The 15,456-nt window shown below is 38.5% G+C and overlaps 1 protein-coding gene across 2 annotated transcripts in view; it reads right to left on the reverse strand.

Annotated features, from left to right (window-relative positions):
* The window catches only part of LOC149794371 (uncharacterized), a 54,643-nt gene that overhangs the window by 3,172 nt on the left and 36,015 nt on the right, over window positions 1-15,456 (reverse strand). For both annotated transcript variants that reach the window (XM_089968545.1, XM_089968544.1), the window contains exons 10-11: window positions 12,275-12,443; window positions 2,448-2,538 (exon numbers count right to left, since the gene is read on the reverse strand). In XM_089968545.1, coding sequence (XP_089824671.1) covers window positions 2,448-2,538; window positions 12,275-12,443 — 260 coding nt within the window. The remainder of the gene's footprint in view (window positions 1-2,447; window positions 2,539-12,274; window positions 12,444-15,456) is intronic.

The following is a 15,456-nucleotide window of genomic DNA, read 5'->3' on the forward strand; positions in this document are numbered from 1 at the left end:
GTGGTCATTTAAACAAAAAAGGCACCAGGTAGCTAAAGCACAATAATCACATTCAAAATCAGTAAATAACAAAGGCCCAAGAGAGGCACCAAGTAACAAATACATGATAATCACAATGCATTCAGATTTGGTTTCTTTAGAATCTCGGAATAACTTGGAAACCACCTAGATCCTTGCCCAAGGAGCTTCCAAGGCTAAGTTGTTGGACATGCGGCCAGAAGGCTGTGAGTTTCATTTCCACTATCTGATCCTCATTCATAGGCATGGATGTCATTTAGAGCTGAACTCATCTGAGATCTTGGCCTAAACAGTGTTCACAAACTTAGCCTCTATTACACTAGACTGTCTCATTCATAGGCATTGATGTCACATATAACTAAACTCATCTGAGATCTTGGCCTATATAGTGTTCACAAACTTAACCTCTATGACACTAGACTGTCTCATTCATAGGCATGGATGTCACATATAGCTGAACTCATCTGAGATCTTGGCCTAAACAGTGTTCACAAACTTAACCTCTATTACACTAGACTGTCTCATTGATAAACATGGATGTCACTCATAATTGATTTCATCTAAGATCATAATATATAAACTAATGAACCAAGTATGATCACAATTATTTGATCTGAAATGAAGTCTCTAGAGAATCCACAAAGAGGTGCCATTGGATGGAAGGACAACCAATGGATGCAGGGCCATACCATAAATTCACTTAGCCTTTGGCCAGGAGGCCTAAAAGATTAGTTTGGTGACATTGATGTCAATCTGCATATAATACCCAGCTGACCCATGCTATGAAATATTAGAATGGAGAATATGAAAAGCTCTTTTTTGTGTTAGATCCATTATTAATATTAAGAAGAGTAATAAAAAAGACTGGTATGCTTTTATGTGCCTGCCAAATGTCTCTAATAATACTCTATTAAGTCTGGTGTGCTTTTCTGCATCTGTCAATGTCTCTCTATAACAATACTCTGTAGACTGGTACACTCTTCTTTGCCTGTCAATGTCTCTCTGTAATAATATTCAGTAAGACTGGTAGGCTTTTCTGTGTCTGTCAATGTCTCTCTGTAATAATACTTGGTGTGATATGCTTTATTGTGCCTGTCAATGTCTCTCTGTAATAATACTCAATAATACTAGTATGGTTTTCTGTGTCTGTCAATGTCTCTCTGTAATATTACTCAATAGACTAGTATGGTTTTCCATCTGTCAATGTCTCTCTGTAATAATATTCAATAAGACTGGTATGTTTTTTCTATGCCTGTCAATGTCTCTTGGTAATAATGCTAAATAATACTAGTGTTTTATATATATTTAATTTAACTGTTTGTTATTTAGGTTTTGTTTTAGTTTTTTATTTCATTACTGTAACATTGTATTTCGGACTTGACCTTGTTCAAAATTGAGTTCATTTCTGCTTGACCCAAATAATTTTTTTAGTTTATTCATTGTAAACAACTAATACACAGCTAAATTATTCTCTATATGTATGAGTTTAAATCAGTATTATTATTATTAATAGAAGAAATAAATGTTTATTTGGGTCCAAGTTTTGGAATTTCCTAAATGAATTATACATAATCCAGGTTATTGTTTTGTAATCATCAGGATCATTCTAGAAGTCATTTTCCAAAAGTACTCAGATACAATTCTTGGATAAAGACATTCACTTGAATTTAAAGTGTACTCAAACCTGGATTTATATTTCTGTGATTCAACACTGACACACCAGGAGCTATAACAGACACATCATTGCCAGCACTTTTTGGATTTATTCTGGACTTTAAATTATTAGGACTTGTGTCTATAATTCTTGGATTATTTTGGGATTTAATTCGCAATACCGTAAGTTCTTTTTTCTCATTTTCACTTTGTATTCTAGGGAAATATATTATTTGTTAAATTTTACAAAGCTTATTGTCTTTCACTCTTTTCTGTTAGTTATTTTAAGAGCACAGACTTGTAATACTAGTATGGTTTTCTGTGCCTGTCAATGTCTCTCTGTGATAATACTCAATAAGACTGGTATGTTTTTCTATGTCTATCAATGTCTCTTTCTGTAATAATACACAATCAGACTGGTACACTTTTCTGTGCCTTTCAATGTCTCTCTATAACAATATACAATAAGACTGGTATGTTTTTCTGTGTCTGTCAATGTCTCTTTCTCTAATAATACTTGATAAATGTGATATGCTTTATTCTGCCAGTCAATGTCTCTCTGTAATAATACTCAATAAGACTGTTATGCTTTTTTGTGCCTGTCTGTATCTCTGTAATAATAAACAATAAGACTGGTACATTTTTTTCTGTGTCTGTCAGTGTCTCTCTGTAATAACACTCTGTAAGACTGGTACACTTTACTGTGCCTGTCAATCTCTCTCTGTCAACACCATCTTCTGCTTCACTAAATCTGCACATGCAAACACTGTACTCACTGTAACTGTTGCTCGTATTGTGATCTCTTTTGGCGCAGCATCTGTAACAATTGGTCATCTGAGAATTCTCCTTCCGACACATACTCTTCATCTGAAAAATAAAATATTTAAGTGATAACTTGCGCAAATGTTCTTAAGATTCAAGGTAATAATATTATTACGAAATATCCATGTGATGACTTGTACAAGTGTTCATAGGACTTGAGGTAATAATATTATTATGAAATATCTATGTGATGACTTGTGCAAGTGTTCATAGGACTTGAGGTAATAATATTATTATGAAATATCTATGTGATGACTTGTGCAAGTGTTTATAGGACTTGAGGTAATAATATTATTATGAAATATCTATGTGATGACTTGTGCAAGTGTTCATAGGACTTGAGGTAATAATATTATTATGAAATATCTGTAACAAGATAACCGGGTGGGATATTTCGGATTAACAACAGAACACGTAATGACGACACATATATATGATTTAATGTGGCGATTTATATGAATAGTGGATTATGAAGATGTGTGCGTATTTATAATCCACTATTCATATAAATCGCCACATTAAATCATATATATGTGTCGTCATTACGTGTTCTGTTGTTAATCCGAAATATCCCACCCGGTTATCTTGTTACAAATGGTGTCAGAAGTGGGATCATTTCGGATATAACAGAGCACTGAAATTGTTTTATTATATTTGTATGCTTTTTGTGTGTTTCAGATGCGTTTGACAAAGCACCAAGGTTAGGTAGATACCTAATTTTATGTTATTTTTTGTATTTAATATTTTTGTTGCATTTCGTGAAAGAAAATACGGTTTGTGGTAATTACGTATTTTGCATACAACTGCACTTTAAGGTTGGTCACCACCAAACTTTTGAAATGTCTTCTATGAAAGAACTGGTAGAACTGGGGAAACAGTTTGGTTATGAGGGGGAGTCCCTTAGAAATTTCGTTCGTGAAGAACAAGCCCGGGAGAGGGACCAAAGATTAAAGGAGAGGGAATTAGAAAGGGAAAAATTTGAAAGGGAACAACAAATAGAAAAGGAAAAAAAGGAAACCCAGAAGGAAATGATAGAATTAGAGAAGGGTAAGATAGAACTAGAGAAACAGGCTGAGAGGGAAAGGATAGAATGGGAAAGGGAAGCAGAGAGGGAGAAGTTAGAAAGGGAAAAACAGGTAAGGTTAGAAACTTTAGAGATGGAAGATAGAAATCGGCAGAGGGAATATCTAAGAAATTCTGAGCTATTGCAAGCTAAAAAAGAGGGGGAACATGACGTTAAACTGAGAGGTCCAAAATTGCCCCCATTTGAAGACGATAAAGATAATATGGATAGTTATCTAAATAGGTTTGAGAGGTATGCTACGGTACAAAAATGGAAGAAAGACGATTGGCCGCTCCATCTTAGCGCGTTATTGAAAGGTAAAGCGTTAGACGTGCATTCGCGTTTATCCACGGCCGATTCGCTCAATTACCCCGTGTTGAAAGAGGCACTTCTCAAGAAATATGAACTAACCGAGCAAGGGTTTCGCAAGAAGTTTAAGTATAGTAAACCAGAGAGAGGCGAAACATTCACTCAGTTCGTCAGTAGGACTTGCAATTATTAGCAGCGATGGGTGGAATGTGGTAAAGTCAAGACATTTGAGGGTCTTGTCGATTTCTTGCTTCGTGACCAACTGTTAACAACTTGTGACAAGGAGTTATATTTATTCTTGAAGGAAAGATCCTTCACAAATGTACATGAAATGGCCACACAGGCGGATTTGTTCGCCGAAGCTCGGGGAGGTTCGCAGAATGTCATCACGCGAGATGTCAAAGGTGGGAATCAGGTCAACGACAGAAAACCCAGGGAACCTGAAAAATCTGGTAGGAGTAACCAGGGGAAGCGGAGTGACATGCAATGTTTCATTTGCAAGGAAGTGGGTCATATCTCCCACTATTGTCCTAAGCGGAAGGGACCAGTCCAGAAAGTAGCGGTAGCCATTAGAGGCAGAAGATCGGTAAATGGAAAACTTAATGTTTCCCAGCAAGTTAAGCGGAAAGCAGTGCGTGAACCGGTGGTGCGTTCAGAGACCAGTCGCGATGTGATCCAATCAATCGGCACGTGTATTTTTCCAGAGGCACGGGTGCCGACCACAAACGGCACTGTTAACGGACAAGAAGTCACCGTTCTACGAGACACGGGATGCACTACTGTAGTCGTGAAACGGAGCTTAGTCTGCGATGATCAATTGCTTGGGTTTAAATCACCTTGCATGTTGCTTGACCAGACAATCGACCACGTTCCAGTTGCAAGGATAATGATAGATACACCTTTCTTGACCGGGACTGTGGAAGCTTTATGCGTAGCCAACCCGATCTATGAACTGACGATTGGCAACGTACTGGGTTCAAGACTTCCAACCATAGCAGATTTCCGATTCCCTATCATCCAGGCAGTGCAAACTAGGGCTCAGGTAAAGGAGGAAAATAAACCTTTGCGTAAGTTAAAAGTACTGGAAGCCATTACTGATATATCCCGCGAAGAATTCCAAAATGAGCAAAAATGTGACGCGTCTTTACGTGTAACCTCTGAGAAGGCATTAACAGGTACTGTGAGAAAGTGTAAGAACGGGGGTTCCTCTAAATTCCTTGTTCGAAAGGGTTTAATGTACAGGGAATACTCTACATCGGATAGGAAGTTCTTGCAATTAGTGGTTCCCCAGAAATTTAGGGCACATGTATTAAAGGTCGCGCACGAGTCGAGTATGGCAGGTCATTTAGGCGTAAAGAAAACAACGGATAGGGTATTAAGAGAATTTTATTGGCCTGGCGTCAATAGCGACATAGCGCGGTTCTGTCGCTCGTGCGACGTTTGCCAGAAGACGATCTCTAAGGGCAGGGTAACTAGAGTACCGTTAGGTCAGATGCCCTTGATAGATACTCCGTTCAAACGAGTAGCCATCGACATTGTAGGACCAATATTTCCGCATACAGATCGGAAAAACCGATACATCTTGACACTGGTAGATTACGCTACCAGATATCCAGAAGCCATAGCTTTGCCATCAATTGAAACCGAACGTGTAGCCGAAGCGCTCGTAGACATGTTCAGCAGGGTCGGAGTGCCCGAAGAGGTTCTTACGGATTGTGGAGCGCAATTCACCTCAGATCTTATGGCAGAAATTAGTAGGTTGTTGTCCCTTAAACAGTTACGCACAACACCTTACCATCCTATGTGCAATGGATTGGTCGAGAAATTCAACAGCACATTGAAGCAAATGTTGCGGAGAATGTGTGCGGAAAGACCGAAGGATTGGGATAGATATATGAACGCCCTTCTGTTCGCATATCGTGAGGTTCCTCAGGAAAGCTTGGGTTTCTCCCCGTTTGAACTATTGTACGGTAGGACAGTTCGTGGTCCTATGCGCATACTTCGTGAACTGTGGACAGACGAGGTCGCGGACGAAGAAGTTAAGACCACATACCATTACGTAGTTGATTTGCGCGAAAGATTAGAAAGTACTTGTCAAATGGCGCAAGACGAACTCGCGAAATCTAGTCGTAGGTACGCCAAGTACTACAACCGAGGAACTCGGAGTAAAAAATTTGACGTAGGCGATCAAGTGTTGGTGCTTCTCCCAACGAATAACAACAAGCTGCTAGTCCAATGGAAAGGGCCATATGAAGTCAGACAGGTGAAAGGCGAAATGGATTATATCATTGATATGGAGGGGAAGTCCAAGACATTTCATGCCAATATGCTTAAACTCTACGTAGCGAGACCTGGACAAACGATTGATAAAGGGATTTTGAATGTAGTATGCGTAGCGGTGATAGAGGATAGGTCTGGTGACAAAGCGGAATTCGTCTCCAGCACAGAAATACCCCTTGAATACCCCATGGACGTTGGTAAAGAAAGTATTGACCAGATAAATGTATGCCCTGAGTTATCGGAGGGTCAACCTACACAGATTATGGAGGTTTTGTCCAAATATCCAGATGTGTTCACGGACAGACCAGGCTGTACGGGTCTAATTCGACACGAGATCAAATTGAATACCACTGAGCCTATCAGGATTAAAGGATATCCGATACCCTTTAATGTACGGGAGAAAATCAGCGAAGAAGTGATGAAAATGTTAGACCAGGGAGTGATCGAACCTTCAAACTCCCCATACTCGTCCCCCGTGGTGTTAGTCAGAAAGAAAGACGGGACCAACTGGTTTTGCATCGACTTTCGGCAATTAAACAAGATCACCGTATTTGATGCAGAACCAATGCCAGATATGGAAAGTGTATTTTCAAAATTGGCAGGTCATAAATACATTTCCAAATTAGACCTAAGCAAGGGATATTGGCAGACACCCATCGCCGATAATGCCCGCGAGTTAACGGCATTCGCGACTCCCAAAGGACTGTTTCAATTTAAAGTTATGCCTTTCGGTTTAGTCAACGCCGGTGCGTCGTGCGTTCGTCTCATGCGCAAATTATTAAACGGAACGGAAAACGTCGACAGCTTCGTAGACTACATCTTTGTTTACACGCATACATGGGATGAACATGTTAAGGTATTACGGGATCTGTTCGATAGACTTCACATTGCAAACCTTTCAGTTAGGCCTACTAAGTGTAGCATAGGGTATTCCAGTTTGGAATGTTTGGGACATCTGGTAAGTGGACTAGGCCAGTTGCAACCTCATCCAGATAAAATAGGAGCAATCAGGGATGCCCCTAGACCAGAGACAAAAAAACAAGTAAGGTCTTTCCTAGGTCTAATCGGGTTCTACAGGAAATTCGTCCCCAACTTTTCGGCTATTGCCAGCCCATTAACGGATTTGACTAGGAAGGGACAACCGAATAAAGTTTCATGGGGTGTATGCCAGGAAAAAGCGTTTAACACTCTAAAACACAAACTGGTAAGTGCACCAATTTTAAAGTTGCCGGAAATAGATAAACCTTTTGTACTGAGGACTGATGCGTCCGATACGGGTCTTGGGGCTGTTTTGCTACAGGAGCAAGGGGGGATGAAATTGCCCATTGCTTATGCAAGTAGGAAATTGCTCCCTAGAGAGGAAAAGTACTCCGTGATTGAAAAAGAGTGCCTAGGTTTAGTATGGGGAATAGGAAAATTCCATACATATCTTTTTGGGAGGGAGTTTACCTTGCAAACGGACCATCAGCCGCTTTTATATTTGAATAAAGCAAAGGTCACCAATGCAAGATTGATGCGTTGGGCGTTGTCTTTGCAACCATACAGTTTTCGAATCGAGGCAATTCGAGGGTCAGAAAATGTGGGAGCTGATTTTTTAAGTAGGGTGTAATTAGCAAATCATTTCGTTCGGTCTGAAAATTGGAAGTTTTAATAATGATTCATTGTTCACATTCCGTGATTGTTCTAAAAGTGATACCACTTTTTTTAGGGGGGAGGTATTGTCACGGAATGGTGTGAATGTTGTTAATTAAATACATGTACTCGGGTTTCATTTCTTTTCTCTGTACAACGATACCCGAGGGTGATTATAATATGGTCTATGTATTTCGAAATCGTGAGTACGATTCGTCCTGTGCCACACGTACAAGGTGCCTTTGATAAAGAATAACGAAAATTCTAAAGGTATAAATACGTTACTACATGTAAAGGACCTTTACAATACTAATGGTTTTGTCAGCAAGCGGCCTGCTAAAAGGATTCGCACAACTCCAGCTGTAGGGGTAGGTAATTTTTGGGTTTTAAGTGATAACTAGTGTATTACCATATTTGCCTTTGCATGTTTTGTTATAGTTTTCTTTACATACCATTATGCGTGCATTTTTTATTCTTGTTGCGATGTACACTTATATTGGTAATGTAAAGCTACATTTTTTAAAAGAATTGTTTACTATTGTCTTATCAAGCAGGGTTAGGTTTACTATTGAACCTCTGGTTTGTAATTGCCATTATAATATAATCTTTTTAACTTACCATGTATAACGTCCTTACGTTATGTCTGTATCAAGTTTAGTACACTGTATCGGGTATATTTTCAGCTGAGTGAGTGAGTGTTTTTGATGGTAGGAATATCCGGGGTGTCCGGTGTTGTCTGAGAGTAGGAATATTCGGGGTGTCCGGTGTTGTCAGAGGGTAGAAACGTCCATGTGTCCGGAGCGTTTAAGGTGCTGAAGCGTCTAATGTCTAGCGTCCGGAGTGTCCAGAGTGACTAAGGTGACCCAGCTGTAGAGCCGTCAAAGGACCAGGGGGTCCGGAGGGTCTAATATTTCAAGTATCCGGAGGGTCTAATGTTCAAGTGATCATAGTATTCCGAGGGTCCGGAGTCTATATTGGTTGTGAAATTGATTCGGAAGAGCAGCGGATATGGTGCACAGGTGACGGAGTGCATCTCCACACATGTATTTTTAGCTGTATGCTAATTTTGGGTTAGTAAGACCCAGTGTGTTATTCAGGACTGGAAGGATAGATTGTATATCCGTTCTTGTTTAGTGACATAATTTTGCAACCTGAGCGAATACATTTTTTTACTATGTGTAAAGACTTACAATGTTTACTATTTGAGTGAACTATATTCATCTTTCCATTATTGAATCATTTGTGAAATCATTTATCCTGTGTTTTAGTGTTACTGAACTAAATTTATTTGTATATTTTTTTTCCCATCTTTGAAACTGTGCGTTTTTTATGTTAAATAGATCCAATATTTGGATTATAAATACGCACACATCTTCATAATCCACTATTCATATAAATCGCCACATTAAATCATATATATGTGTCGTCATTACGTGTTCTGTTGTTAATCCGAAATATCCCACCCGGTTATCTTGTTACAAATGGGGATATTCCTACCATCAAAACACTCACTCAGCCCTACAGCTGGAGTTGTGCGAATCCTTTTAGCAGGCCGCTTGCTGACAAAACCATTAGTATTGTAAAGGTCCTTTACATGTAGTAACGTATTTATACCTTTAGAATTTTCGTCATTCTTTATCAAAGGCACCTTGCACGTGTGGCACAGGACGAATCGTACTCATGATTTCGAAATACATAGACCATGTTATAATCACCCTCGGGTATCGTTGTACAGAGAAAAGAAACGAAACCCGAGTACATGTATTTAATTAACAACATTCACACCATTCCGTGACAATATCTATGTGATGACTTATGCAGGTGTTCATAAGACTTGAGGTAATAATATTATTATGAAATATCTATGTGATGACTTATGCAGGTGTTCATAAGACTTGAGGTAATAATATTATTAAGAAATATCTATGTGATGACTTGTGCAAGTGTTCATAAGACTTGAGGTAATAATGTTAGTACAAATTATCTATGTGTGTGTGTGTGTGTGTGTGTGTGTATATACACTAACTGGACATGAGTGTGTGTGTGATTTGGTTTTTTAACATAGCTTTAAAAAAAAATCAGTCATACTGATACATTGTTTGCAGCATGGCAGCCTATAATGATGTCTAGCATTGGAGCATCATGCCACAGACATAAAGCATCATGTACCACCCATTCACATTATCCTGAAACCAGGCCAACCAGTTCTAATACTAATCTCTTAATGCTGCATACCTACCGAGGCAGCTGTTAGAGCCATTTTTATAGGTCTTGATTTGACTGGTCGGGGTTTGAACCCACGACCTCCTGCATCCTAGACAGACGTTTTAACCACTAGACCACCAGAGCGGTCATATCTATGTCATGACTTGCACAAGTGTTGATAAGATTTGAGGCAATAATATTATTACAAATATCTACGGGGCCCCGAGTGGCCAAGTGGTCTAAAGCGCTCTTCGTTACGGATCACTGCCATCTCACCTCTGTCTGCGGCGGTTCGAGTCTAAGATTCAGCCAATGTGGGTATGTGAGAAAGCTTGCCAGTAGCTTCTCGTGGGTCGGTGGTTCTTTCCGGGGTTTTCTCTGGTTCTTCCTCCACCATTAATACTGGCAGCCATGTATAGCCTATCATGTGCTGCAAAATGGCGTTAAACCCCACAACAACAACAACAACAACAACAAATATCTACATGATGACTTGAGTAAGTGTTCATAAGACTTGAGGTAATAATGTTAATAAAAGTGTATTTTAAATGATACAAAATGCAGATCACTACTGCAAAAGCAAAATTAAGTTCTATATACTTCAGACAATAAAGTAAAGTATGTTTTTACATCTCCTCTTAAAACCACGTTAAATACACAAGCATCTGCATTACTCACCACCAGGTGTCTTGGACTCATAATTAACAAAGATACATATTTGAAAATGACAAGTAATTTTGGGACCGCTTAATTTAGAGGTTAAGAATTATTCCCTTGTGTTCAAAGTAATGTAAGCACACAAGTTTTTTTCTTCTCAAAAGAACAAATACAAACTTCTTTCTAAATATATTTTATTTAAGATCTGTATTACCTCAGTTCAACTGTCTATTAGCTTAGATAATGTTCAGAAGGTATGGGCTGTAATGACTGATTCTGTCTACCTTTCTCTCTAATTGTGCTACTAATATGTATTATTATTTCTAATGTTGTCAAAAATGAGACCAAATCAGATACTGCTTTCAAATTACTTCAAATTTGACTGTAATAGCTGGTAATTCAGATTTAGCATCTAAAACTAATTAGGCATTACTTATATAGCCCAACAAGAATGACCTTTCAATCTGAACTTTGATGCAATGATAATGAGGGCTAAGAATGCATCTTGTCTCCACAGTTTGGGGGAATTATCTTGTGTGCATACAGTATGCAGAATTCATGCATTCAAATGTACCTTTTCCTGATGTGGACAAAACACTAGAATATTCTAGGTTACTGTTGCCTGATTAAAACTGACTGAACAAGAAGCATGAGGGAAGCAGAAATATTTTGAATGTGGTAAATGTGTTTCTTTAACCTTCCACCCAAAAGCATGCATATTTTTCTCTAAAATATTAGCGTTAATGAAACTGGTCAGACAGTCGACCTTTTGTATCACTATGTCAAATTCAGTACTAACAGTTTTCTGTCATCAAGAATTTTACATCCAGTGATAAATGAAATGATCATGTCTGTGAACTATTTCAATGACAGCTTCTAGCAGCAACCAAATTAGTTTAGCATCATAAAAAAGGAATTAAATATTGCTTTGGGTAGGACAATTTCAAAATTACATTTTCTGCAATCTTTGTCTGTGAACAATAGGACTGTAAATTGAATGCAAAGGCGTTGTTATCTGAGCACAAAAAGATGAGTATATTGACCCATATTTGTGTATATTTGTAGGAACATTTCATATCACAGCATTGACCAGAAATTGAAAGAGATGAAGAGATCATAATGGCAAAGTGGTTCACCATTTTAAGAAAGGCCGTCCTCAAAGGCCAATGTATCCTGCAATGAGGCAATGCATTTGTTGCTACCATCCTAGGTCAATCCACATATGAGGCCATAATTTCTGCACCAATGGAGTGGCATCTGAGTACACAAACCACTGTAAAGCTCCCCTGTACCCATGTAAAATGAACTAAAACACACATCATGCCAACTTATTGTACCAACCATCTGTACCCATGTAAAATGAACTAAAACACACATCATGCCAACTTATTGTACCAACCATCTGTACCCATGTAAAATGAACTAAAACACACATCATGCCAACTTATTGTACCAACCATCTGTACCCATGTAAAATGAACTAAAACACACATCATGCCAACTTATTGTGCCAACCATCTGAGCAGTGTCAAAATGCTGGGGGTGGGGGAGGGAGAGGCTTAGAGAAGGTGACTTTGTCAGGAAGCTTAAATGTAAATGGAAAATTAGCATAAAGCTCCTTGGTGAAAATGTTACCTTTTTCTGCAGGCTCTACAGGCTGTCTCCCAATTGTAACATTTTGTTGTCTCTGCTTCTGTGAATGCTGAGGTTGTTGGACAGGTGACATATGTGATGGAGGAAGACTCTCAACACTGGACAATACAACACTACTCTCGGACAAGTTGAAAAGTCTGTCTTTCACTACCTTTACCAAAAAAAGGTTGTATGACATTTAAATCTTGGTTATGTGCATTCTGTGGCCTTCTACCAGTCCCCCAATTAATGTAATAATATTGTTTATTATATATTTATGAGTGAAATGTAGTCACCGTTGAATATTTTTTGTTACTATATTTTTTAAATGTTAAAAAGGTTTCTTAAATTTGCACAATCATGTACAAACACAAGATTTCCAATTAGACTACGCAATGTTTGAGTACACTATTCCTTTTTATTCTGTACTCAGATAACTCATCAGCCTACTTATAATGCAAACAGATCTATGGATTCCATTTTTTAAAAGTTGAAAAAAAATGGATGATGACAAAGTAAAACTGTTTTTTGCAGTCTATCCATACTGAATGTATTATCTGCACATCATTAATTTTAAAACTGGAGTGTCAGACTCATGATCCAAGAGTTGCAGTCGGCTGCCTCTGTGTTTCCTTGAGAAAGGTACTTAGCTCTGCATCATAAAACACATAATCTATTAAAAGTACCATTTAAACACCAAAAATAAAGAACAAATTTAAAATATGCAATTCTCTTTTGATATTGGTATATAATAAAAGAGAAATCTTTGAATATATCAGCATGTAAACATTGATACTGACAAAATACTGTTTAGCTTTTAATAAAAGGGCTTCCAGAAAAGTGTAAAATCAAATGAATGTTTTAAAAAAGCTCTACTCTTTGGCTCAACTGGATTTATCGACACAACTGCTAAGGACTTAATTGTACTTGGATATTATGGCACAAGCTAATAATGTCACTCATTCATAATATATGAAGAGTACACACATAACAATAGCATCTATATGTTGGGGAAGCTTAATTTGTTGTTAAAATCATGCATCATAGAAAATTCCTATGATCAAGCCTTGGACTAACTGGGAAATCTGAATTTTGTTCAAAAGTTAAAGTGATGTAAAAGCATTTGAAAAAAAAAAAACTTCTAAATCCTAATCAAACAAATAAAAATCTCCATGTTTTTTTTTTTTTATTATGATTTAATTTTTTTGGACTGTATGACTATACCGCATGCTGAGTTTTTAACTAAGAATAACATGGAGTTAATCAACTATTGCCATGTCCTATGAAAGAAGATATGCATGATGACATTTAGAATAGTCAACTTGAGGAATTAACCAGTGAAAACATATAGATGGGATTGACTCAAGAAGTTTATGAATTCAATTCAAGTACAAGCTTTTATATCTTGATTAATCCTGCTAGCTTCCTCCCACCCCAACCCACCAAAAACAAAACAGCTAACCAAAATCTGAGTCTTCCTATATGTATATATCTCATGCCCTCTCCATCTTAAATGCCTTTGGCCATCTTAACAAGAAAAAGCTTGGAGGAAAACTCAAGACACTGTGGATTCATAACAATCTCCACTACCCACTTCTTGATGAGCATGCAGATTGCTTGTTGCAAAAGTGTGTCGTATACAGAGTCTGACAGTACTACCATCAGGATTGAAGAAGACGAAACCGGATGGGGTTAGCAAAAGAAGAACTGAAGCCCCTTTGAGACAATTTGGATTACCCACTCATTTGACAGAAAGAAATTGATCCAACACAGTTGAAGAAACAAAAAAGACTTGAACTCTTACCAGATAACTGTCTGTGGGCAGTCAGGGACCCAAGTCGACGGTAAAAGAGTAGAGGCATGGAGAGGGGGGTAGAGAAACTTTGCATATTGTCTTCGTGTATAAGACTGGGATTGCGGCTGTTTTGGGGGTTGCACAGTGAACAATCCCATATCTCCTTGCCTCAAGTCATCATATCATTAAGAATGCATTAGAGATGATGCATAAGGCAACAGATGCTGCACAGAGAGATGGAAGGACAGTACATGTGCTGCCTATCTCTGCATCTCCTCTATCTTTCCACTAAGACAGAAGAGGTGATCCAAAGACTTGTAAGGTCAGAGCAGGAGGTGCATTGCCGGCTTTATCTGGAAGACTGAAAATTCACCAGAACCACCAAGTCCAACAATGAACATGTGGTCACTATACTGTGAACATGCTTTTATGTGGTGTGAAGAATGTTTTTATCCACCACACAGAAGCAGGCGAAGTCAGATTGACCACGGCAAAGATCTGTCTAATGCTGGGAGATCTGTGATGAGGGAAACAGAATAGGTCTTATATCAGTGAGATTACAAAGAACGCTGGAAGTTGACACTCAAAAAAGATCTTTGGAATTGCCTGGGTCACTGATCTTCCCAGACAGACTCTGCAATTTCCTTGATTTTTTTCCAACAGAAGAAAGGGCTGACTTCCTCATCATCAAAAACAACTGAGTCATTAAGCCTGAATGCTGGTGTAGAAGAGGGCGGGTGGTTTGTATTCTGAGTTCAGCCAACCCCATCAATTCTTCTACTGCTGCCCTTAAGCTATATTCAGTCAGCTCTATGGTGGGACATGAGCACGAACCGTCATCAGGTTTATCCCACACTCAATGTGTGGGTCGTCCGGGTCGGGATCAAGATGAATATCAGTAAAATACATTCCCAGAGGCATAGACAAGACATGAGTGTCATCTCTAAGACTGTCGCAGTCCAAGATGGAAAGCTCTGAGTAAATGGTTAGTCATTGAATCCACAGGATGTAGGATGTAATCATCAAATTGGTATGGACAGCATGTCAAATAAAAAACAGCCAGCTTGATTGTTGGGCATACAGACTAAAGAGTAGACAGCTGTACCGCAGGAGCAATGGTAATGTTAGGCAGATCAATGGATCTATCAGTAAGATCCCTGGTTTGAACTGATGAGACATAGGTCAATTTGTAAGAGAATCCATAGTCATGGAATGGTATGGATCAGCAGCTGGACAGTATGGTCAGTAAAATTGAAATGCAGATAGATGGTATTGATCATGAGCCAGACAGATGGATGGTATGGTCAACAGCTGAGATAACATCAAAACTGAGGTGTGGCTAGATGGTAAGGATCAAAAGCTAGATAGCTGGATGATATGGTCAACAGCT

The sequence above is a fragment of the Sinohyriopsis cumingii genome, chromosome 8 (assembly GCF_028554795.1).
Source record: "Sinohyriopsis cumingii isolate HCF-2022 chromosome 8, ASM2855479v2, whole genome shotgun sequence".
In the NCBI taxonomy this organism is placed as follows: domain Eukaryota; kingdom Metazoa; phylum Mollusca; class Bivalvia; order Unionida; family Unionidae; genus Sinohyriopsis; species Sinohyriopsis cumingii.